Source organism: Theropithecus gelada, chromosome 4 (genome assembly GCF_003255815.1).
Source record: "Theropithecus gelada isolate Dixy chromosome 4, Tgel_1.0, whole genome shotgun sequence".
Taxonomy (NCBI): domain Eukaryota; kingdom Metazoa; phylum Chordata; class Mammalia; order Primates; family Cercopithecidae; genus Theropithecus; species Theropithecus gelada.
The window spans coordinates 136,172,983-136,195,649 of NC_037671.1; the positions used below are offsets into that span (position 1 = coordinate 136,172,983).

The following is a 22,667-nucleotide window of genomic DNA, read 5'->3' on the forward strand; positions in this document are numbered from 1 at the left end:
TACTTGGGAGGCTGAGGCAGGAGAATTGCTTGAACCTGGGAGGTGGAGGTTGCAGTGAGCCAAGATTGCACCATTGCACTCCAGCCTGGGTGACAGAGCAAGACCCTTTCTCAAAAAAAAAAAAAAGAAAGAAAGAAAGAAACACTTTGGGAGGCCTAGGCGGGTGGATCACAAGGTCAAGAGAACGAGACCATCCTGTCCAACATGGTGAAACCCTGTCTCCACGAAAAACACAAAAATTAGCTGGGCGTAGTGGCATGTCCCTATAGTCCCAGCTACTTGAGAGGCTGTGAGAGGAGAATCGCTTGAATCCGGGAGGCAGAGGTTGCAGTGAGCCAAGATCACACCACTGTACTCCAGCCTGAGGACAGAGCAAGACCCCGTCTCAAAACAAACAAACAAACAAACAAACAAACAAGCAAAAGAGGTGTTGGGGAGGCTAGAGAGATTGGGTGATATAAGGGTAAGTAAGAGTTCACTAGGCAGGCGAGTTAGGGAAGGGCATCGCAAGCAGATGGAACAGAAAAGGCAAAGGCACAGAGATACAAAAGAACACAGCATGTGTGAGAGCATGCTGAAGTGGTCCAGGGTGACCAGAGCACAGAGCATCTACAGAGAATGATGAGAGAGATCTACGCAAGGGGACACAGTCCTCTTCTGAGAGGTCTCATAGCTCATGCTAAGGAAGGTGGATATGATCTTGTAGTCAATGGGAAAACAGCACACAATTTTTAAGCTACCAAGAAACAGATCAGACCTACATTTTGGATGTTCGTCTTTGATGGCAGAGCAGAGGATGGCTAGCACAAGGTCAAAGTGGAGATGAGACCAGTAAGGAGACTCAAAGGTAAGTGAGAGCAGTGAAACTCTGGGCAAAGGCAGCGCAGGGAGGATAGAAAGGTGTGCCATTGTACAGACTGTGCATCATACAGCCTGAGTGTCCCATTCCCATAAACTGGAGCCTCCCTCATCCAGGGCAGAGGTCTCAGTGCAGTCTTGATATCTGAGGATCCCTCCAGGGTGAAACAGGGTCTGAGTTGAGGGTGCTGTGGTCTGATTCTCAGCATGTTTACTCCACTGCCGCCTTCCCTTTGCCAAACCTGGAATGTGGCCTCAGATGGTTTTGCCCCCATTCTCCAAACTTACTGGCAGACCCTTCTGGTGTGAAAAGCCTCATATGAATCATAGCAAAGTTCACTCTGGTAACTGTAGATTTAATTCCTGTAATCATTAGCTTTGAGAGCTGAATTATGTGCAGTGAAATGCCTCCCTGGAACAGCCAGCAAAAACCATACACGTCTTAACTTTTATGTACAAGAGATAAGAAGTATCACATGAACCTTCTCTTTTTCTCTCGAGTTAAAACAGAAACTTTGTGTGCAGTGGTTCTTTGAACAATTAGGACAGCAGTGATCCTATCAGATAGCTTTAAAACCTTTCAGATTCATGCTGCTAAACTGAGTGGTACAACTTGTTGAGCTTTCTGGTAACATTGTTATCTTTAAGGATTGATAAAGAATCGACGGCAGACACGGTGTTTCACGCCTGTCATCCCAGCACTTTGGGAGGCTGAGGCAGGCAGATCACCTGAGGTCAGGAGTTCAAGACCAGCCTGGCTAACATGGTGAAACCCCATCTCTACTAAAAATACAAAAATTAGCCAGGCGTGATGGCGGGGACCTGTAATCCCAGCTACTTGGGAAGCTGAAGAAGGAGAATCACTTGAACCCAGGAGGCAGAGGTTGCAGTGAGCCAAGGTCGTGCCATTGCACTCCAGGCTGGGTAACACATCGAGACCCCATATCAAAAAGAGAAAAAAGAAAAGAAAGAAAAAAACAATGGACAATGTTTTCCACTTAAAATCCCAGATGGCAAAGAAAACCAAAGATTGAATTATGAGGATTTTGTTTCTTTGTTTGTTTACCTTCTTAGCATTTGGGAAGAGCACAGGGATGAATCTGAAATTCATGCTTCCTTGTTTTATGAACTCAATCTGCATCTGAAACCAAACAAATGTGAAGGTTTAATTTCAGGAATGAGGATGAGGAGTTAATGGTACCCATAATCACGCACGTCCCATGGCATTTTTCTTCTGATTCCATACTTGAGTGCCACACACTTAGCATTTTAAGGCCTCCCCATTACACATCTATTCCATTCACTCATCAGTCGATTATTGGCGGCCTATTAGAAGTCACATTCTATGTCCGACTTTGGGTTTGAAGGATTAGGATACACCTCCAGGGTATGCTGGAACTGGCTTGCAGCAGCTCACAAAAGCCGGTTGTGTGCATCTCTTCCTAATTCTGTGTTCAGTGACTTTACACTGATAGCTTGAAACTGGCGATGGTATTGGGGAGTATTTATACCATGGAAGTAGGTAAGTGCTATAAATCAGGAGAGCCAGCTTAGCAGAACACCACAGATACAGTCCCTATCTTCACAAAGCCAGCAGTCTAGTGGGCAGGCAGAAAGGGAAATTACCAACCAAAGTGCAGGGTGAAAAGTATGAACAACTGCTCCAGAAGCCCAGAGTGGGGGCCATCCATTCTACATCGGAGACTGGAAGGACAGTTACAAAAGAGGGTTCATTTGGGCACTGAAAGAAAATATTTTGGTCAAGTAGGGAGAATAGAGGCAAGGAGAAGGACCTTCATAGCAGAAGCAACAGCATGAGCAAATGTCTGGAGGTGTGAAAGTGTGTTGATGTGGTTGGGACCAGCTACTAATGCACTGTGCTGGAGCACAAGATGGGCTTGGCAGAGAGGGGCTGTCAACTGTGAAGAGCTCCGTCTGCCAGGCTCTAGGTTCCTCACACCAGTTCCAATATGCTCTGACACTGCGGTAGCCCAAGAGGATTTAGCTACCAAGAGCTCTCTCAAAAATCAGAATTTTCAATAGGAGTTAGAGTCTCCCAAATCCTGTGACCAGCACAAAGCTTTCGGTCATCTGATGAGAAGGAGACGAGGAATTATGTGTTTCCAACCATTTCATCTTCCAATTCATTTTTATAACTGAGAAGTTTTCATTGTGCATGGAAATAACAGAACAGAGAAGAAAGTGACAGTGGTGATGGCCGTTATTGAAATCACCATAGAAACCCCTCATAAACACACACTCTCACATACTCGCATACACAAACACACATACACGATCACACAACACACACAAATCCTCCACAGGGTGTGTTCTCGGAATCACCTCTCTCCAAAAACCAGAAGATAACACCAAGAACATATTTTAAAATGACCCAAGTACTGTGCAGCTAGAAGCACCCACCACTCCAGCACCAAGTACACATGAAAGGAAGGGGATGGAGTACGTAAGTTAGTTACAAGTGAAGCGCTGAGTTTTGTCTGACTTCTAGGACTCCGTATACTGTGAAGGACTCTGTATACTGTGAAGGACTCCGTATACTGTGAAGTTTGGCTTGTGCACTAGGCTGCCCAGCCTGTGGAGGGGCCAGCCAGCAGCGGTGCATTTTTATTTTCTCTCATCCTTCCAGCTACTGAGTGTAAACTAATTCACTCTATGATGCAGTTACTCATCAGTACCTCTGCACTACCTCTGTCATGGCCAAGTTCTTATTGTTCCAGGGTTTTCTGTTGCCTAGAGGGGTCCAGGAAGTCAGCCAGGCAGGCAGGAAGGCACTTCTGTATCTGACCTCTTCGACCCCTTCTGTGATGAGTAAGGGCCCAAGACATTGTGGCCCAAGAAACCAAGTTTGGAGACAGTCTGGTTCCAGTTGGTACAGTCAAACAAGCTCTGAGGCCAAGCTGTGTATTACTGCCTGGCTACACAACACACCCACAGAGCTAGACAGGTTTCCTTAGGAACTGGCTGAGGCCTCGAGCCCTTCCCACGCACCAGCTGTCAGCTTCTGGGACTGGCAGGTTGCTAGAGATGCAGACAGGACATCGGGCGCTCTGAGGCCATGCAGTCGTGCATCAGACAACCAGGGGCCGGCAGCACCCAGAGCCAGCCATGACCTTTTAAGGCAGTTTACTCCCAGAAATGATACCTTTCCGGAGCACTGTACAAGGGCTGTGAGACTGGTTGAGACCAGAAGAGGAGGGAGCCTTATCTCCTGATTCCCTGGCCTCATTTTTTAACCTCGTCCCCTTGCCTCGGCTCTTCCTTCGGCTTGGGTATGAGCTCACATGAGTGGTCTGCACTTGGTGGAAAGGGAGACAGAGACCGTGAAAACTCAGATGGGAACACCCACCCTGCTCCTTTCCCACGCTGCTGACCCACAGGACAGACCTGGGACCTATGTCTGCTTCCCCTGAGATAAAGCTGTGTGCCCCGAGACAGCCTGACTGTGTCCTCCCCATCTTCCCGTCTTAGTGACACTCTATGCCCATTCCAGGTGCCTTCTGCCTCATGGAGTGTTAGAGCTGAAATGGAGCTTATCAGTTCTAGTCCAGTGATTTTCCAAGCCTTTTAAAATCTCAGAATCCTCGGTCAACTAACAAGCCTGAGAAGTATGAACCAGCTCTGGCTGAGGTGGGGGTGGGAGGCACAGACCCAGCCCCTCCTCCAGCACGTATGGACACCCACTGGGAACTCCACAGGACAGCCTGAAAATCACAAGTGTAGCAATGTATCCCAGTCAAGCAGAAACTGTCTTCACAGCGTCTCTATGATCACGGGGAGCAGGAGGAGTGGTAGCCCATAAGACAGCCAGTTCCAAAGCTGGGTGATTGTTTCGGTCAAATGTTCTAGTTTGATCCCATGCTGAGCAAGTTGAATATCATCAGTGTCTCCCACTGATTTGAGTATAACCAGGCCCCATAGTTCCCCACCTGTCATGAGCTAAGAACACTCCCTTCCCTTGTTTGAGCATCTGATATGCACCAGATATTTTGAAAACATGATTTCATTTCATCTTCACGACAACCCTGTAAGTATTAGCAACCCATTTTGTGAATAGGGACATTGAGGCACAAAGAGTTTAAGCAGTGGAGCCATGATCACACAGCCTGTACGTGAGGAAGCCAACTTTAACCAGGCCCACGTGATGCAACAGCAGGTGTCCCTTTCACTACGCCACCTGCCTTTCTGAAAAGGTAGGGCACAGAACATGATACAGCTGCAGGAGCCAGCCCTCCTCACTGCCCTGTCTCCCGCCTCCTAAGACTTCACAGTTGCTGGTAAACAGCTAAGCCAGCAGAGCACGTCTTTCCAGAATCTTGGATCCTAGAGATCACAGATTGCTCTCCCCTTGCAACTGATAGGAACAACTGAGTCCCAGAGGTGCAGTGCCTTGCCCACAGTCCCTAAGGTAGATGGAGCCAGAAACAACAGCCCCTCTCCTGACACTGCAGGCCTGGTGCTCTTCACCCAGCATCATGCTGCCTTCAGTTGGTCTCTGGGGAAGAATGGGACTTCCCTGGACAAGGTATCCGCAGGGGACAGTGAGGTGCTGTGATCTCCTCCCCACTCACCATTCGATGAATGTACTTAGTATGTAAGCCATGCTCATCCTCGTCCAGCTGCGACTCAGCGCCTTCCACATCCTGTTTGTATTTGGGGCTGATTGCTACGATTATCATCACGGTCTTCTGTTAATGAGAGGGAGAAAGGCATGTTTATGGGAGTGTAAAGTGTGGTCCGTTTGGTGAAGGCGGGCTGGAAACTGGCCAGCAGGACTGTGGGCATTCTCTGACACACTGGGGACAGAGGGCCAGGCTCATCCTCCATAGAAAGAGAAGCACTGGCCCCCACTCAGGCAGACTCTTGTCTCTGCTTCTCCCTCCGTCTCCAGCCCAGCCCCACCTCGAACATGCAGAGCAAATGGTTCAGAGAGAGGCTCTCCCAAAGAGATGTGCTTTTGCCTACCATTGTCCACAACCATCATTAATGAACCTCTAATGAAAGCCCGAATCACTGAGGGAGTCTGCGTCGTGGCAAAAAGGCACTGCGACACCAACAGTGAGAAGCACCCTTCCTCCCCCCAGCTGGTTCTGAGCTGCCAGTCACTGCACTCTCGACTGCCCTGTCTTCTGCGTGTACACATTAGCACAGTCGGTAGGAACAGACCCTTCAGCACAAAGCAAACGTCAGGCTGCAGACAAAAGGAAAAGTGCAAAACCCCAGCCTGCTGAGACTCCCGTCCCCCACCAGCTCCCTCCGAAAGAAGCAGCCGACACGGACACGCTGGCAGCAATCAATTTCGATCTTGTTAAAGCACAACGTGTCCCAGTGGCCGGTATAGATTCTGTCAGTGGAGAACAAATCACGGGGCTGCGCGTGGGCACCTCGGGGGTGGTGTGCTGTGCAGCCTGCGAGGCTGCCTGGGAAACCTCTTCCGCCCAGTTCTACAAAACACTTGGGGTGGCCTCAGATTAAATTGAATTCTGCTGCTCTCTCCCCACTCTCCGCCTTCATTTCCTTCTTTCCTATTCTCGTCAAAAGATTGTTTCCTCTGATTGTTATCAACCACCTGTGTCTGGTTTGACCGTTATTTCCTGCCTGTGCATGTCCAAGAAGGCGACCCCATCCTTCCTTTCCAAGTCTTTGCACAGCTTCCAACAAGGGAGGCTTTGTTGGGGCTTCCTCAGCTTCCGACTTAGGTGGGTATGCCAGGGTTTCTTTCATAAAGCAACTTCGTAAGCTCATTGTCTTTCTCACCAGAAAACAACCTCTGATTTTTGGAATGTACTTACATCCCTAAGGTAGCGCTCCATCCATTTAATGATATCAATGCCTCGGATTCTATCCTCAAATATGTCAATCTGCAAGAAAAAGATGAGGGAGCTGGCCCTTACTGAGAGGTTCTCTCAAGATGCAGAGCAGAAGAAAACACGATACTAGATACATTTCAAGCTCCAAAACTTAACGAATGCTTTTTGCAAGGAGGAGCACATAGGTCTAAAAAACAAAATATAATTTTCTGAAAATATTCCCTATTTCAACATTAGTAGGCATTTAAGTAGTTAATATTATGTCCATAATTAGGATATTCTGATACACATCAAAATATATCTATGGCTACACAATAATCAGGTTTTTAAAAATCTGAGTGACACAGTATACCACTAAGTTGGATATAAGCCAGCAATATACATACATTATACATCTGTAATTTAGAAATTTGAAAGGCAAACATAATTCTGGAACATTTTAATGGATGCGTGGCATACAAGTAACTGAGATACAATTGTGGTGCTTTACTTGCATTAGTGAGGTCATTATTATGGTATTATGTCCAGTTTCGATCTATATGTTTCAAAAGGATTGTATGAAACTTGGAGCAGAGCCAGGGAACAGTCACAAAAACAATTACTGAAATGGTAGGGAAGAAGTTTATGATGAAAGTCAGAAGTAGAACTCTTAGGCCTTGAAAAGACTGATATTTACTATCAGTGTTCAAGTTTTTGAAGGGATATTTTAAAAGGAGAAAGATCAGTTCTTTATTTTATAAGAAACCAAATAAGAAGGCCCTTCTTGGGCTCAGGCTTATACTGCCGTGTGTGTGTGTGTGTGTGTGTGTGTGTGTGTGTGCACGCACGTGTGTATTCACGAGGTGCTCTTGATGGGAAGAAGGATCATATACTGGAATGGGTGACTCAGGGAGAGTGTCCCTGGGGAGGGGTTATGTGATTCAGCTGCACTGCTCCCAGATTACTTGTCCTAAATGTCACTCCAGGCCAGGCACGGTGGCTCATGCCTGTATTCCCAGCACTTGGGAGGCTGTGGCAGGCAGATCACTTGAACCCAAGAGTTCGAGACCAGCCTGGGAAATATGGTGAGACTCCATCTCTACAAAAAATACAAAAAATTAGCCGGACATGGTGACATGAACCTGTAGTCAAAGCTACCCGGGAGGGTGAGGCAGGAAGATGGGTTAAGCATGGGAGGTACAGGCTGCAGTGAGCTGTGGCCATGCCACTGCATTCCAGCCTGAACAAAAGAACAAGACCCTGTCTCAAAAATAAAAAATAAAAAATAAATGTCACTCCACTGTTTAGGACTGATCAAGTCAAGTCCCAGCCCTTCAACAGGCTTTCTGTGCCATCCATGATCCAGCCTCGCCTCTCTTTTCCCCACATATCCTGTCTACTTTACTCCCCACATTGGTGTCCCCTGTATCCTAAAAGCAGAGCACAAGCCCCCCTGCTCTGTGAATCTTTCCCACACGCCAATCTCCTCCTCTTCCTCACTTTACCTAACTCTACCCCATTGTGACCACTAATGATACTGGACAATTAACACATATGATAACATTCTTTTATTCAGGACATGTTTCATTTATGTCTGCTGTGTCTTTTCAACCTGATGCTAAGCTTCCTACGGAAAGAGACCATGCCCTGTGTACGCCAAACTGTCACATATGTAGAGTACAGAGTTCAGAATATGTGTCTTTACATGAAAAATGGAATGGCTGTTATTTTGGTTTAGATGACTCCTGTTTTCAAATGTGTAATGGCCAGTGACTACTCTTGAGAACGCTCTTGTAGCTTTCTGTGACTGTGTCGCTAATCCATTGATATTATATGGGAGAGAAGCAATATAGTGTTAGGGTTGAGAAGAAATGGACAGCTTGGGTTCTATCTTGGCTTTGCCACTTCCCATCTGCATGACTTTGGAAATGTTACTAGAACTCACTAAATTTTATCTTCACTTGTAATATGTGGTTAATAAACTGACTTCCTAGGGTGGTTGTGAGGACTTAAATGAGTTAACATGGAAAAGGCCTATCATAATGCCAGGCAGGAAATGAGCACTCAATAAATGGTGATAATTGGCCGGGCATGATGGCTCACGCCTGTAATCCCAGCACTTTGGGAGGCTGAGGCGGGCAGATCACTTGCGGTTAGGAGTATGAGACCAGCCTGGCCAATATGGTGAAACCCTGTCTCTACTAAAAATACAAAAAAAAAAAAAAAAATTAGCTGAGCCTGGTGGCAGGCGCCTGTAATCCCAGTTACGCAGGAGGCTGGGGCAGAAGAATTGCTTCAGCCTGGGAGGCAGAGGTTGCAGTGAGCTGAGATCATGCCACTGCACCCCAGCCTGGGTGACAGAGCAAGACCCCGTCTCAAAAAATTAAATAAATAAAAAATGGTGATTATTGTTATTATTCAAGCACTCTAAATTATTCCCAGCTACTGAGGTGGACATCCTGGGTAGTGCAATGAGCTGGATATCTTCCATTTGTTTCTCCAAGTCTCTCCCAAAGTTCATAGCTCCTGTCATGATCATTCCTCCACACAGCTACTATTAGGGGCTGAATTGTGCTCCCAAAATTCCTATGTTGAAGCCCTATCTCCCAGTACCTCAGAATGTGACTGTATTTGGAGATAGGACCTTTAGAGAAGTAATTAGGGTAAAAAGAGGTGATATGTGTGGGCCCTAATCCAGTAGGACTGGTGTCCAGGGTTAGAACACAGACATGTGTCCACACAGAGGACAGACCATGTGAGGACAGAAGGAGAAGACAGCCAGCTACCAGTCAAGGAGAAATGCCTCAGGATGAAATCAACCCTGCTGAAACTTTGATCTTGGACCTCCAGCCTCCAGAACTGTGCAAAAATAAATTTCTACGCTTAAGCCATCCAGTCTGTAGTACTTTATGGGAATCCTAGCAAACTACTATAGCCATCCTCTTCATGTTCCAGTGAGAATTCCTCCTTTGCCTCTTTAGAACTAGGGGCAGTAACAACTCCCTGCTTTTGCTAGTGCCAGCATACTGCACTATCCCCAATAAAATTGGATTCTCTAAAACCTACCCAAAGCTTTGTAATAGGCCCTTTATTACACTCTCCTTAAATTACTCATTAAGTGTTTCTTTCCACTAAGGGGATCTGGATGTCTCCATAATAACTTAGCTGTCCAGGACTGGGCTCTGTGATTTCTACCACAAGTCTACATAGAGATGAGGGTCAGGGACAGATTTAAATTCTGCCTAAGCAGCCCCTGGTTGCTAAGATAAACAAACAAACAAAACCTAAGCTCTTCTCCAGGGGCAATCAGTATGTGTCTTTGGAAATGACAAAAAGTAATATCTTTTCTGAAATATTGGCCTTATGTCTTATTATTTATTTATATCACAGACCTGGTCTTGCTATATGGCCCAGGCCGGCCTCCAACTCCTGGACTCAAGTGATCCTCACACCTCTGCCTCCCAAGTAGCTGGGACTACAGGCGCACACCACCGCACCCAGTGTAATTTGATTTTATGTCACAGTTGCCACAGTGCTTTCTTTTTTTCTATTTTTTTTTGGAGACAGAGTCTTGCTCTATCACCCAGGCTGGATTGGAGTGCAGTGGTGTGATCCCGGCTCACTGCAACTTCCACCTGCCCAGATTCAAGCAATTCTTGTGCCTCAGCCTCCCAAGTAGCTGGGACTACAGGTGCACACCAGCATGCCAGCTTTTTTTTTTTTTTTGAGACAGAGCCTTGCTCTGTCACCCAGGCTGGAATGCAGTGACAAGATCTCAGCTCACTACAACCTTCACCTCCAGGATTCAAGCAATTCTCCTTCCTCAGCCTCCCAAGTAGCTGGGACTACAGGCGTGTGCCACCACACTCGGCTAATTTTTTTGTATTTTTTGTAGACACAGGGTTTCACTATGTTGTCCAGGCTGGTCTTGAACTCCCGACCTCAGGTGATCTGCCTGCCTCAGCCTTACAGAGTGCTAGTATTACAGGTGTGAGCCACTGCACCTGGCCATATTTTGTATTTTAGTAGAGATGGGGTTTCTCCATGTTGCCTAGGCTCGTCTCGAACTCCTGAGCTCAGGCAGTTTGCCCGCCTTGGCCTCCCAAAGTGCTAGGATAACAGGCATGAGCCACACTTGGCCACTACAGTGCTTTCTTATACCAGAAATTAGTAAGGGAAATATTAGTCTCTATATAATTATGGAGTTGGATTGTATAAGTTGTATGCTTTTTTTAAAAAAGAACTTTCATTTTCATTTTTTAAAAAAATTGTCTTGGCCGAGTGTGGTGGCTCACACCTGTATTCCCAGCACTTTGGGAGGCCGAGCCGGGCAGATCATGAGGTCAGGAGTTTGAGATCAGCCTGGCCAACATAGTGAAACCCCATCTCTACTAAAAATAAAAATAAAAAAAATTTTTTTTTAATTAACTAGGCATGGTGGTGGGCACCTGTAATCCTAGCTACTTGGGAGGCTGAACCTGGGAGGCGGAGGTTGCAGTGAGCCAAGATTGCGCCACTGCACACCAGCCCGGGCAACAGTTCGAGACTCTGTCTCAAAAAGAAAAAAAAAAAAAATTATCTTATAGAATAAAGAAAACTTCAAATAAAAACTCCTGTTAAACAATACTAAATAACTTTAAAAGTGGATATTTAGTTACTAAGTATCCCTCTTTACCCATAGACATTTATATTCATATTTCTGTTAATTTTTCACCACTCTCTAGAATTCACTAGAAGAGGCCTAGAAGAGGGCTCTGGAAAGGAAAAGAAGTTATCTCAGTGTTTGAGGAAAGCCAGTCCCCTGAGTAGCATCGTGTGGTATTTTATTTATCATAGAGAAAAATTTACATGACTTTAAGCTGTACTGTGTCAAGGGACCGCAGGGCGACAGGCGCAGCGTCTGTTTCCTGAGATTTCTGGGACCAGGATCACAGTGGACCTGCAGGGCTGGGTTAGGTCAGCCTCTCCTGGAACTGGATTAGACCAGCCCCAAACCTGGCCAGTATTGCCCATCCAGAAGCATCACTGTGTCAAGGTGTGGAAACAGCAGCTGTGTGCAGTGGGGGATTCGGGCTGTAGGGTTCTACTTCAAACTTCATAACCCAGTGCAGAACAAAAGGACTTTGTTAAATAAGCAGGTGACCATGGTGAAGCCTGCAGCTTCCTGCATTATGGGAAGCTCAACCAAAGTGGGTGTGATTGGTGAGAAAGGACAAAGGTACAAAGTGCAGCAAGAGCCCGGCGTTTCCTTCAGGCCAGGGGCTAGCTGCATATATGGTCAGCATTAGCGCTGATCTTGCTGTTCAGAGGTACGTGGGGTCACTCAAACAGCATACAGGGAAAAAATGCTGGAGACTTCAGATAGTTTAAAATCTAGAAAATAATTATTACCTAAATCTATAAGCATTCAATGCATAATCACATAAATCAAATAATATCATTTAAAACACCAAAAGCTATTACACTTTTTCTTCTGCTGCTTTTCTCTCCATTGTACTCACTCTAACTGTTCAGTTATCTATTTGGACAAAATACTTACTGCAGTTTGGAAGCCATTTACCAACAAAAAGTTCACGAATTTCACCACCTCCATAGCTGTGTCCATCGAATAAGTGATAAAGACTTTCCCTAAGAGAAAATGTTTACTTTTATTAGAAACCGGTCAAATTATTCTATTCTAAACAAACTTCTAAATTATATGTAATATCTTTTGTCCTTCTGGAATAATAAGGGGAAACCTTGGGCTGGGGGTGCTCTAAGAGCTTATGCCTGCATTGTATGGGTTGCTGTCCTCAGGGCACAGCTCCTCAGGCCCAAAATGCCAGCGGGTCTGTCCAAGGGAGTGCAGACTGCTCAGCGTGAATGGAAATCAGAGCGACAGAGGAGAGCACTGGCAGGCTCAGACAAGCCTAAGGGGGCTTCTGAAAAACCGGGAGGCGTTAACAAGAAATCTACCACCTAGACTCCCGGAGTCCTTAAGATCAGGCACCGCCTAGTTTCTTAGAGACACTTGGCACTGTGCCCAAGGAATACTCTCGCAGCAGGCAAAGAAGCTAAAACTTGCTAAGGGGCCACCCAGCAGTGTCTCCTTTTGATCTCCTGATGCTCTCCGCTGCCCTGAAAGCTCGCTCTTCTGACAAGAGCAAGTGGGAGGAGAGTGAGAAAGTGGTTCCCCCGCTCCCTTCTTGCCCGCAATCCACTCACTTTTGGAGAAAGGCCAGGAAGTTTGGAGTAGACCAAAGCACAGCTCAGAAATGTTAGTAAAAAAAAAAAAAAAAAAAAACTTCAGCAGCTTGAAGGAGAGACACTGCTTCTGGGCAGTCCAACATCACAGACTCCGTCACTCATCCCTGGGTCAGCTTAGAGCAGCAGACAGTACCGTTTGGACAGGCTTAACCCAGTCAGGATGAACCAGCGTTTTCTCAGGCTAAAGTCTTAGGGAAATTGTCTGACTAGCATTTTAATGTGAAAGCTGAATAATCTCTGTGTGTTGGCTTTTAGTCTGGAATGGACCAGTTAAATCTCAGGAAGCCCTTGGGGCAGAGGACGGAGAAGAAAGGGGGGCTGGAGAGAAAATACGAATCTGTATCTACTCTGAGGTTTTTTGAAACACACCTTCCAAATGGAAGTGTGTATAATGGTCATATTATACATTTAAGCAGCTAGATATATTGATGGCACTCAATTTTCTTCTGAACACCTAACATTCACCCAATTCTTACGTATTTTAGGACTTCCTTTATAGATTGTGGTAAGATATATGTGATCTATAGACTGATATCAGGACTATAACGTATGCGGGGCAGCATCTGTTCTCCAGAAATGCTCAAAATTAAAATGATTACGATCTTAAGAAAATGTTCAGAAATAAAATGTTTTGAATGAAAACAGCAATGAATCATTGTCACAGAAATCTTTCAGAGTTGTCAATGACTAAACAGCACAGATCCCCCAAAAGGAATTAGCAGATGCAAAAGGCTTTGTTTCAGGTTTGGTTCAAAGAGGTTCCCAGATTTGGAAAATGCATATTAGAATTACCTGAGCTTCTCTAGCAAGCACATCATATAATAATCTCACAAATAGTGGCTGTTTTCTTAAGATTTCTGGAAATTACTGTCCTGATTGACCTTAATATGAGAACATTTTGGTGATATTTCAACATTTCTGGTTCTGGCAGCAAAATGTGGAAAAAGAATCATCACCTTACGCTTAGTCGAATGTTTCTTTAAATAAAAGGCTTACTTTGCATTTGGTTGTGATGCAGTATGGAGAATGTGAGATGGTTTTTTCCAAACAAGATTGCTCATTCCTACAGGAAATGACCTCGTTCTTGATGGCTGCTGCTAACTTATGGTGAGACGCTGGGTCCCTGTCCAATACCACATGAACATCCAATCAATTTACCCAGGGACAAGTCCACTCAAAAGCATCATTTAGAAGAGGGAAAAGGCATTGGGGTTATTTGTTTTTGGAGTATGTGCTTAAGGAAATCTAGAGGTAAGCAGTTTTTGAGCGTTACTAGTGGTGTCAGAATCACTAAAAACATTCATACAAAATGCTGGTTACTTTTTAAGCAAAAAGCAAAAAAAGTACATTTTATTTTACTGTGTATATAAGAAATAGCTGAGGTTATGAGGCCAGGTACAGTAGTGTAATCCTAGCACTTTGGGAGGCCAAGGCAGGTGGATCGCTTGAGTCCAGCAGTTTGAGACCAGCCTGGGCAACATGGCAAAACCCCGTCTCTAGTAAAAGTATAAGCAAATTAGCTGGGTGTGGTGGTGTGCACCTGTAACCCCAGCTATTCAGGAGGCTGAGGTGGGAGAATCACCTGAGCCCAGGAGGTTGAGGCTGCAGTTAGCCATGATCACACCACTGCACTCCAGCCTAGGCGACAGGAGTGGGCGACAAAAAAAAAAAAAAATCTGAGATTAGGGACGAGTGATCATCCAGCCATCACAATGTACAAGACCTCACAAGAAGAAGGAGAGAACAATGTTGCAAACAACTTACGCAATTCTTCTGGCAAATTGCTTGTTTTTAGAGTTCCTCTGGCTGGAGGGTTGCTAGGAGGTCTAGGCACAGCAGCTGGGGACGGAGGCTGGGGAACCTGTGGTCTCAGCTCTGCAGGGCACTCCAAGGACTCCCCAGGAGTGCCAGCTCTATTAGGTGGCTGGTGATGCGGCTGTTCCCTAGACAGGAATACATTTACAGTCAATTTTCATTCTTTACAAAGGCAAACCTTCAGGGACAGAAAGCCTTTTAAAACTATGGGAAGATCCCAGTGGGCTCTCTCTCCTCTGCCTCTATTTCTTATCTGAGACAGAAGGAAGAAGGGAGCTCCACGGAGTTTTAGTCAATAAGCAATTCAGCTGGCTGCCACATGTGAAGGCCTGTGCTCTGACTCCAAAGAGGGAAGCAGGATTTGATTTCTCCATTCAAGATTTGTTTAATTGGAAAAACAAGTCTCATGCACAGGGCAGACAAGGTCACCAACAAAACAAAGTAGTATGACAGGTGACACAGATGGTTGATGTTATAGGCATTCAGATAAAAAGACATGACTTTTAGCTCATAATAGGTAACATTCAATTATGTATCAAAAGGTAAAGAGGGCCATGTAGATTTAGAAGTATTTGTACTGTTGACATATAAATGGAAATCTGATTTTGAAGACCCTTTAAAGAAGTTGTTACCATATTAGATAGCATCTTTATTATTTTGGTTGCCAGTATTCCCATGAGCATTCTGCTGAGATGAACAATCAGATGCCCTCGTGTGAGATTTGCAGGGCAGAAGGAAATGGAGAGCATGCTTCTGCTGCTTCTGTGGTTTTTGTTGGTAAGCACGGTGATGAGGTGCTGGGTTTTCCCCAGAAAGCCTCCGAGTGTCCTGTTACCAGCTTCACAAGCATCGAGGGCAGGGCATGGGTATCCATTGTTCGCCAGTGGAGATCTATCTGGCACAGAACTGATCCAACCATTGCAGTGGTCACAGCGGTGTTGCTTTCTGATTCTCCACCTTCCTGGCTGCCAGAGGAGGCAGGCTCTTTAGTGGCCCTGTTCTGTGGTGTTGTGCGAACCGGTGGTAGGACTAAAACTGTCTCTATAATGTTTTATTTCTTTAAAAAAATTCTGAAGCAAATGTGACAATATGTTAACATTCTTAAAATCTGGGTAGTGGGAACATGGATGTTGTTATTTGTTGTGTGTTTGAAATTGTGTCATATTATAAATTTTAAAAAAATGTTTTGACTACAAAATCTCTATGTATATGCCCGGTTTTTATAGATTGTTGCTTATGCTTTTCATATTTTTACCCAAAGAGTAATCGGGAATTCTAAAAGTCTTATGTAACAGGATTTGAAATAAAATTACACAGAATCTCAACTGTACTATATTTTGAAAATATGAATGCTTAAGATTATTTTTATTTCATATTTTTATTAATATCGAGAAAATAATTTCTATAACATAAGCTTTCATCTAATGGGGGGATCCCATTCCATTTTTTTTTCTCTTTTTCTTTTTTTTATTTCTCCAAGAAAAACCCATTCCAGTTATTTTGCATTAAATTCTTTTATACCAAAAAAACTGTTTCAAAAGTTGCTTAGTTGTTATAGAAGATGATTGCTTATATGATAAAGAAATGTTAAAGCCTTGATAATATTCAAAAACTTCTGTATAAAAACAACACCATGGAAATTAATGACAGAGTAAACTTTCCGAATTAAAGTTCTCTTTCAAACTATCAGTAAGAGGAGACTTAGCTAGCTTCTCTTCTTTTTTTTGGGGGGGACAGGGTCTTGCTGTCACCCAGGCTCAATCACAGCTCACTGCAGCCTTGACCTCCTGGGCTTGGGTGATTTTCCCACCTTAGCCTCCTGAGTAGCTGGGACCACAGGCATGAGCTACCACACCTGGCTAATTTTTGTATTATTTTGGTAGAGATGGGGTTTCACCATGTTGCCCAAGCTGGTCACGAACTCCTGGCCTCAAGCGATCTTCCTGCCTTGGCCTCCCAAAGTACTGGGATTACAGGCATGAGCCACCATGCCCAGCCTCAGTTGGATGGGTTTGTGTGTATGTGTATGTATGTTTTGTTTGTTTGTTAGTTTTTGAGACAGAGTCTCACTCTGTCACCCAGGCTGGAGTGCAGTGGCACAATCACAGCTCACTGCAGCCTTGATCTCTTGGGTTCAGGCAATTCTTCTGCCTCAGCTTCCTGAGTAGCTAGAACCACAGGTATGTACCACCACACCAGGCTAATTTTTGCATTTTTTTGTAGAGATGGGTTTTCGCTATGTTGCCCAGGCTGGTCTCAAATTCCTGGGCTCAAACAATCCACCCACCTCTGCCTCCCAAAGTGCTGGGATTACAGGTGTGAGCCACCATGCCCAGCCTAGCTCCTTTACCTGAACTTATTTTTCATTATCCTAAAATGATAAAATAGATCAAGAAGACCAGAGCAGGCTTAAATTGATGCTACAAAACCAATTACTCTGTATTATCTTTGCAACTCTTTTGTAAGTCTAAAATTGTTTCAAAATAAAAGTTTATTTTAAAAATTACTATTCTCTTTCCTATTCAACACCAAACTTATTTCATAAAGATGCTAACGTTTTATTTATTTCCCTGGAATTTTAGATATTTCTGCTGTAAGAGTGCCTATCCTGCTGTAAAATCACATTTTACCTAATTCCATTGTTTAAACTCCATGTATTTATGGTTTAGAAAAATAAGGGATCTGGCCCGGCACGGTGGCTCACACCCGTAATCCCAGCACTTTGGGAGGCTGATGTGGGTGGATCACTTGAGGCCAGGAGTTTGAAACCAGCCTGGGCAACAAAGTGAGACCCCTTCTCTACAAAAAATAAAAAAAAATTAGCTGGGTATGGTAGCGGGCACCTGTAGTTCCAGCTACTCTTGGGAGGCTGAGGTTGGAAGATGGCTTGAGCACCGGAGGCAGAGGTTTCAATGAGTCGAGATCGCACCACTGCACTCCACCCTGAGTGACAGGGCCAGATCCTGTCTCAAAAGAAAAAGAGAAAAAAGGGATCTGTCTTGAAAGAAAATATGAGGGTTTGTGGGCTTCTGAGCAAAAGAGAAAGCAGGCATGTGCCTCTTCACCATTGTTAATAAAGTGGACTTTTTTTCTTTCAATGAAATTTTCAAACTAATTACCACTTTCTGTATTTCTGAAAAATCCACTCTAATAGTAACTTCATATTTTAGTCTATGCAGTAAAAACAGAATCTAGTTTTACAGTGGTATATAAAAGTTGTTTTTGAGCAACAGTAAACATTTAATCTACTTTCTTCCAAATATTGTCATAAATCAGGACGCTCCATTTACATGAGTTTTATCTGTATATTTTAGATCCATAAATTAAGAGAAAAGGAAAATCCAAAGAGAATAAGGGGAAAAAATGATGAAAGAGGCAGGGCATGGTGGCTCATGCCTGCAATCCCAGCACTTTGGGAGACCTAGGCGGGCAGATCACAAGGTCAGGAGTTCGAGACTAGCCTGGCCAATATGGTGAAATCTCATCTCTACTAAAAATATAAAAATTGGCCAGGCGCGGTGGCTCAAGCCTGTAATCCCAGCACTTTGGGAGGCCGAGACGGGTGGATCACGAGGTCAGGAGATCGAGACCATCTTGGCTAACACGGTGAAACCCCGTCTCTACTAAGAAATACAAAAAACTAGCCGGGCGAGGTGGCGGGCGCCTGTAGTCCCAGCTACTCGGGAGGCTGAGGCCGGAGAATGGCGTGAACCCGGGAGGCGGAGCTTGCAGTGAGCTGAGATCCGGCCACTGCACTCTAGCCTGGGCTACAGAGCGAGACTCCGTCTCAAAAAAAAAAAAAAAAAAAAAAAAAAAATATATATAAAAATTAGCCAGATGTGGTGGCATGCAGCTACCTGGGAGGCTGAGGCAGGAGAATAGCTTGAACCCGGGAGGCAGAGGTTGCAGTGAGCCAAGATCATGCCATTGCACTCCAGCCTGGGCGACAGAGCAAGGCTCCGTCTCAAAAAAAAAAAAAAAAAAGATTGAAGAGTTACACAACTGAAATCATGAAAATACAGAGTTGTTTTTCTAAAGAAGCATAGGAGAGACCTAATAATGGTACTCAACATGTATGAATGTTTTTATTACAAAAGAAAATAATAAGCTAGGCGCAGTGGCTCATGCCTATAATACCAGCACTTTGGAAGACCAAGGTGGGTGGATCACTTGAGCCCAGGAGTTCAAGTCCAGCTGGGCAACATAAGGAGATCCCATCACTACAAAATATACAAAAGTTAGCTGGGCATGGTGGCGCGTGCTTCTAGTCCCAGCTACTTAGGAAGCTGAGGTGGGAGGATTGCTTGAACCTGTAAGGTAGAGGTTGCAGTGAGTCAAGTTTGCACCACTGCACGCCAGCCTGGGTGACAGAGCAAGACGCTGTCTCAAAAAAAGAAAAGAACAGGTCATTTTAAATTTTGACCAAAAATTAATTGAATTTAACATTTTAAAGAAAGAAATAGGCTTAAACAGGAATAGACACTAGATACATAAAGAATTGGCTACAGTGGAAGTCAGTCATAGTAAAAACAAAAATCTATTTTGTGGATTAAAAATTCAGATGATCTGAAAATAAAAGAAAGGGGTGTGACTTGGAGAACATCTGAAGAACCTTTCCTTCAACAGAATTTCGACTAGTCACTAGTGGCTCTCTGTGTCTGATAGAGATCCTTGTCAATCAGCTTCCATTTCCTCCTGACCTGAAAAGTCTATATTGGGTGTTCCACTGTGTGACTTGCTCACTAACGTGGATTAGCAAACCTATAAAGAATTCTGTTACATCTTCCTTGCATTGGCATAATTCCTTTCCATGTTAAAAATGCCTGAAGATTGGGCCTGTCATACTTACTGGTGCCTTGGAAGCCCCAGAAAGGAGCAGTCTCTCTGTGCGGGCCTCTCTTCTTGGTCCCAGGGGCTGGGATAATTCAGGATAACCTTCTGCACAGGGTGCAGGCCTCTCACACTGGCTCCAGGCAGTGGCTGCCCAGGCAGAGCCGGCTGGATCACTTGCTGGTAGGCTGCTCGAGGGTAGTCATGGCCATCTGTAGATGAAGACGACAAAGAGAACAGGGAACATCAACTCTAGCTCCTTCGTGTGAAAAGAGTCGTAAGCTCCATGCTCATTTGTGTCTTGATACCAGCTGAGGGGTCCAGACATCTGTTACCACCTCTGCGATGTTTGCCATATTTCTCTGTTGTTGATTACTTGACTGTTTTCACAAAATTCACTTTTTTTTGTCCTAAATAAAAACATATGTGAAATCACCAGTTTGGTATTCTAACTGGAAAGCTCAAAAAACTTTTCAAAAAACTCTACACAGGCTCCTCTTTTCGTAAGATTCTTAGGCAAATCCAACCATGAAGAACCTCTTTCACACCACCATTCCTACCATAATTTCCTTCATGTCCCAAATCCAAGGCTAGGAAAAATTATCTGTATGATAGATATAGAATCACTGCTCTGTCCTTTCCTCCCCCAAGTGGACACACACGTGCATGTGCACACACACACACACCCCACTCCCTCTTTTTTTTTTTTTTGAGACGGAGTCTCGCTCTGTCGCCCAGGCTGGAGTGCAGTGGTGCGATCTCGGCTCACTGCAAGCTCCGCCTCCCGGGTTCACGCCATTCTCCTGCCTCAGCTTCCCGAGTAGCTGGGACTACAGGCGCTCGCCACCTCGCCCGGCTAGTTTTTTGTATTTTTTAGTAGAGATGGGGTTTCACAGTGTTAGCCAGGATGGTCTCGATCTCCTGACCTCATGATCTGCCCATCTTGGCCTCCCAAAGTGCTGGGATTACAGGCTTGAGCCACCACGCCCGGCCCCCACTCCCTCTTAAGAAGAGGTAAATGAATGAAAACTTCGCTCATCCTCCTGGGAACTAGCCAACCCATTGGCAACACCCTCCAACTTCCTTGGTCCTCTCCTGCTAGAGCCTACCTGCAATTGGAGCCAGGGCTGTTTGAAGAGGGCTGGGCTCAGAGCAAAGCCAGAGCTGGCAGTGACTTATGTGAATGTGCAACCTGGGAAAAAGTGGGTCCCAGCCAGGACCAGGAGCAGGCGGGTCCCCAGGGAAGGGCAGCCTGCCTGACTAGGCAAAAGAATAGAACTAAAAGCCCAGAGGAGAGATGCAGGGAACCAAGTAAGGGTGAGAGGGAAGAGCTCTGAGGGAATGGCCCAGGCCCAAAGGGGGTAAGGTGTTGGGAAATGTGAGAGATGCAAGAGGACTGAAAAGAGCCAAATGGTAGCCCTGCAAGATGAACAATGAGCACCTCCTAGTGATCCAAGCACTGCCCCTGCGACCCACATAAGCATAAGACGATCCAGAAGGAGGCATAACTAGTTAGGACAAGAAGGAAGTGGTTTTGTTTATTTTTTTAAAAAACCCTCATTGATCTTAAAATTCTTTTGCTGATTATAAAAGTAATAATCAAGTTTGCCTGCCATGTAGATAGGATACATATAGGGATGTACAGCAAAATAAAACTGGCAAGTAAACAACAAAGTGACTGGTAGGTTGAAATCAAAATGGGAAGGGTGAGAATGTGGCTAAGAATTGATTCTTAAGGCCAGGCACGGTGGCTCACACCTGTAATCCCAGCACTTCGGGTGGCCGAGGCAGACGGATCACCTGAGTTCAGGAGTTTGAGACCAGCCTGGCCATCATGGTGAAACCCCATCTCTACTAAAAATACAAAAATTAGCTGGGTGTCATGGCACACACCTGTAACCCCAGCTACTTGGGAGGCTGAGGCAGGAGAATCCCTTGAACTTGGGAGATGGAGGCTGCAGTGAGCTGAGATTGTGCCATTGCATTCCGACCTGGGCAAAAGGGCAAGACTCCGTCTCAAAAACAAAAAAAAAAAGAACTGTATTCTTAGTTTGGTAAAGCAGTCAGGAGCCATCTACATTTTCAAAGGGACATTCAGAGGAATGATGGCCTCAAATACAGAACAAAAGACAAATAATGTGTACGTTCACTAGTGTGGCCTCCTCCAGGTTCTCATTGCCTAGACTCAGGAAACTGTTTGGGTGACCTGGCGACGTGCCCAAGCTAGTCTCTCAAGTGTGGTCAAGATTCCCTGGACTCAATCTATTATTGTCTCCTTTGACCCATGACACCACCTGGGTCCTTCCGATCATGCTGCTTCTGGCAAAAGTGACCATGCCCCTCCAACCCAGACTGTCTCCTGGCAGGACCCCGTGACCCTTGCCCTGATATTGCTTAGGCCTGGTCATGACAAGTAGTAGGGGTTTAAAGAGGGGGAGGGGGAGAAACGAATCCACGTAGGTCTATCCCTGCACCTGGATGACAAAGGAGACCAGGACTTGAACGGACTGCTCTCAGAATGGAAGACAGGCCCACAGAGACTCCTATGGTCTAGGACAAGGTCTACTGCACAGGCTTCACCTTGGCAGCCTTCTTAGGGCAGGGCGGATATATTCCAGGGGGTCCAGATCACCAGTTGCAGTTTCAGGGCAACAGGGCAGGTCTCCACTGCTCCTTTCCCTCAGTTTAAAAAATAGCAAAAAATGGCCAGGCGCGGTGGCTCACGCCTGTAATCCCAGCACTTTGGGAGGCTGAGGCAGGCGGATCACGAGGTCAGGAGATCAAGACCATTCTGGCTAACACGGTGAAACCCTGTCTCTACTAAAAATACAAAAAAATTAGCCGGGCGTGGTGGTGGGCACCTGTAGTCCCAGCTACTCAGGAGGCTGAGGCAGGAGAATGGCGTGAACCCCGGAGGCAGAGCTTGCAGTGAGCCGAGATGGCACCACGGCACTCCAGCCTAGGCAACAGGACGAGATTCCATCTCAAAAAAAAAAGCAAAAAATGCCACTGCTATCAGGTCCCCAGGTAGGGGCCAGCCCTGCTTTTTGATGAGCCTTGTGTGAGCAGACCCTTTACAAACCCAGCTGTAGATAGAACTGTTGTGGTGGA

At 45.3% G+C, this 22,667-nt stretch overlaps 2 protein-coding genes across 10 annotated transcripts in view; one reads left to right on the plus strand and one right to left on the minus strand.

The window, feature by feature from the left end:
• The window catches only part of LOC112622083, a 117,191-nt gene that overhangs the window by 79,174 nt on the left and 15,350 nt on the right, over nucleotides 1–22,667 (plus strand). The window lies entirely within an intron of this gene.
• The window catches only part of TRAF3IP2 (TRAF3 interacting protein 2), a 48,127-nt gene that overhangs the window by 2,130 nt on the left and 23,330 nt on the right, over nucleotides 1–22,667 (minus strand). For 3 of the 7 annotated variants that reach the window (XM_025381345.1, XM_025381343.1, XM_025381344.1), the window contains 6 exons: nucleotides 19,576–19,768; nucleotides 14,676–14,854; nucleotides 12,205–12,293; nucleotides 6,669–6,737; nucleotides 5,448–5,564; nucleotides 1,925–1,999 (listed from right to left, as the gene is read on the minus strand). In XM_025381345.1, coding sequence (XP_025237130.1) covers nucleotides 1,925–1,999; nucleotides 5,448–5,564; nucleotides 6,669–6,737; nucleotides 12,205–12,293; nucleotides 14,676–14,854; nucleotides 19,576–19,768 — 722 coding nt within the window. Of the gene's footprint in view, nucleotides 1–1,924; nucleotides 2,000–5,447; nucleotides 5,565–6,042; nucleotides 6,406–6,668; nucleotides 6,738–12,204; nucleotides 12,294–12,869; nucleotides 13,347–14,675; nucleotides 14,855–19,575; nucleotides 19,769–22,667 lie in introns of those variants that run through there. The other 4 variants (XM_025381346.1, XM_025381348.1, XM_025381350.1 and 1 more) reach the window with 4 other exon arrangements.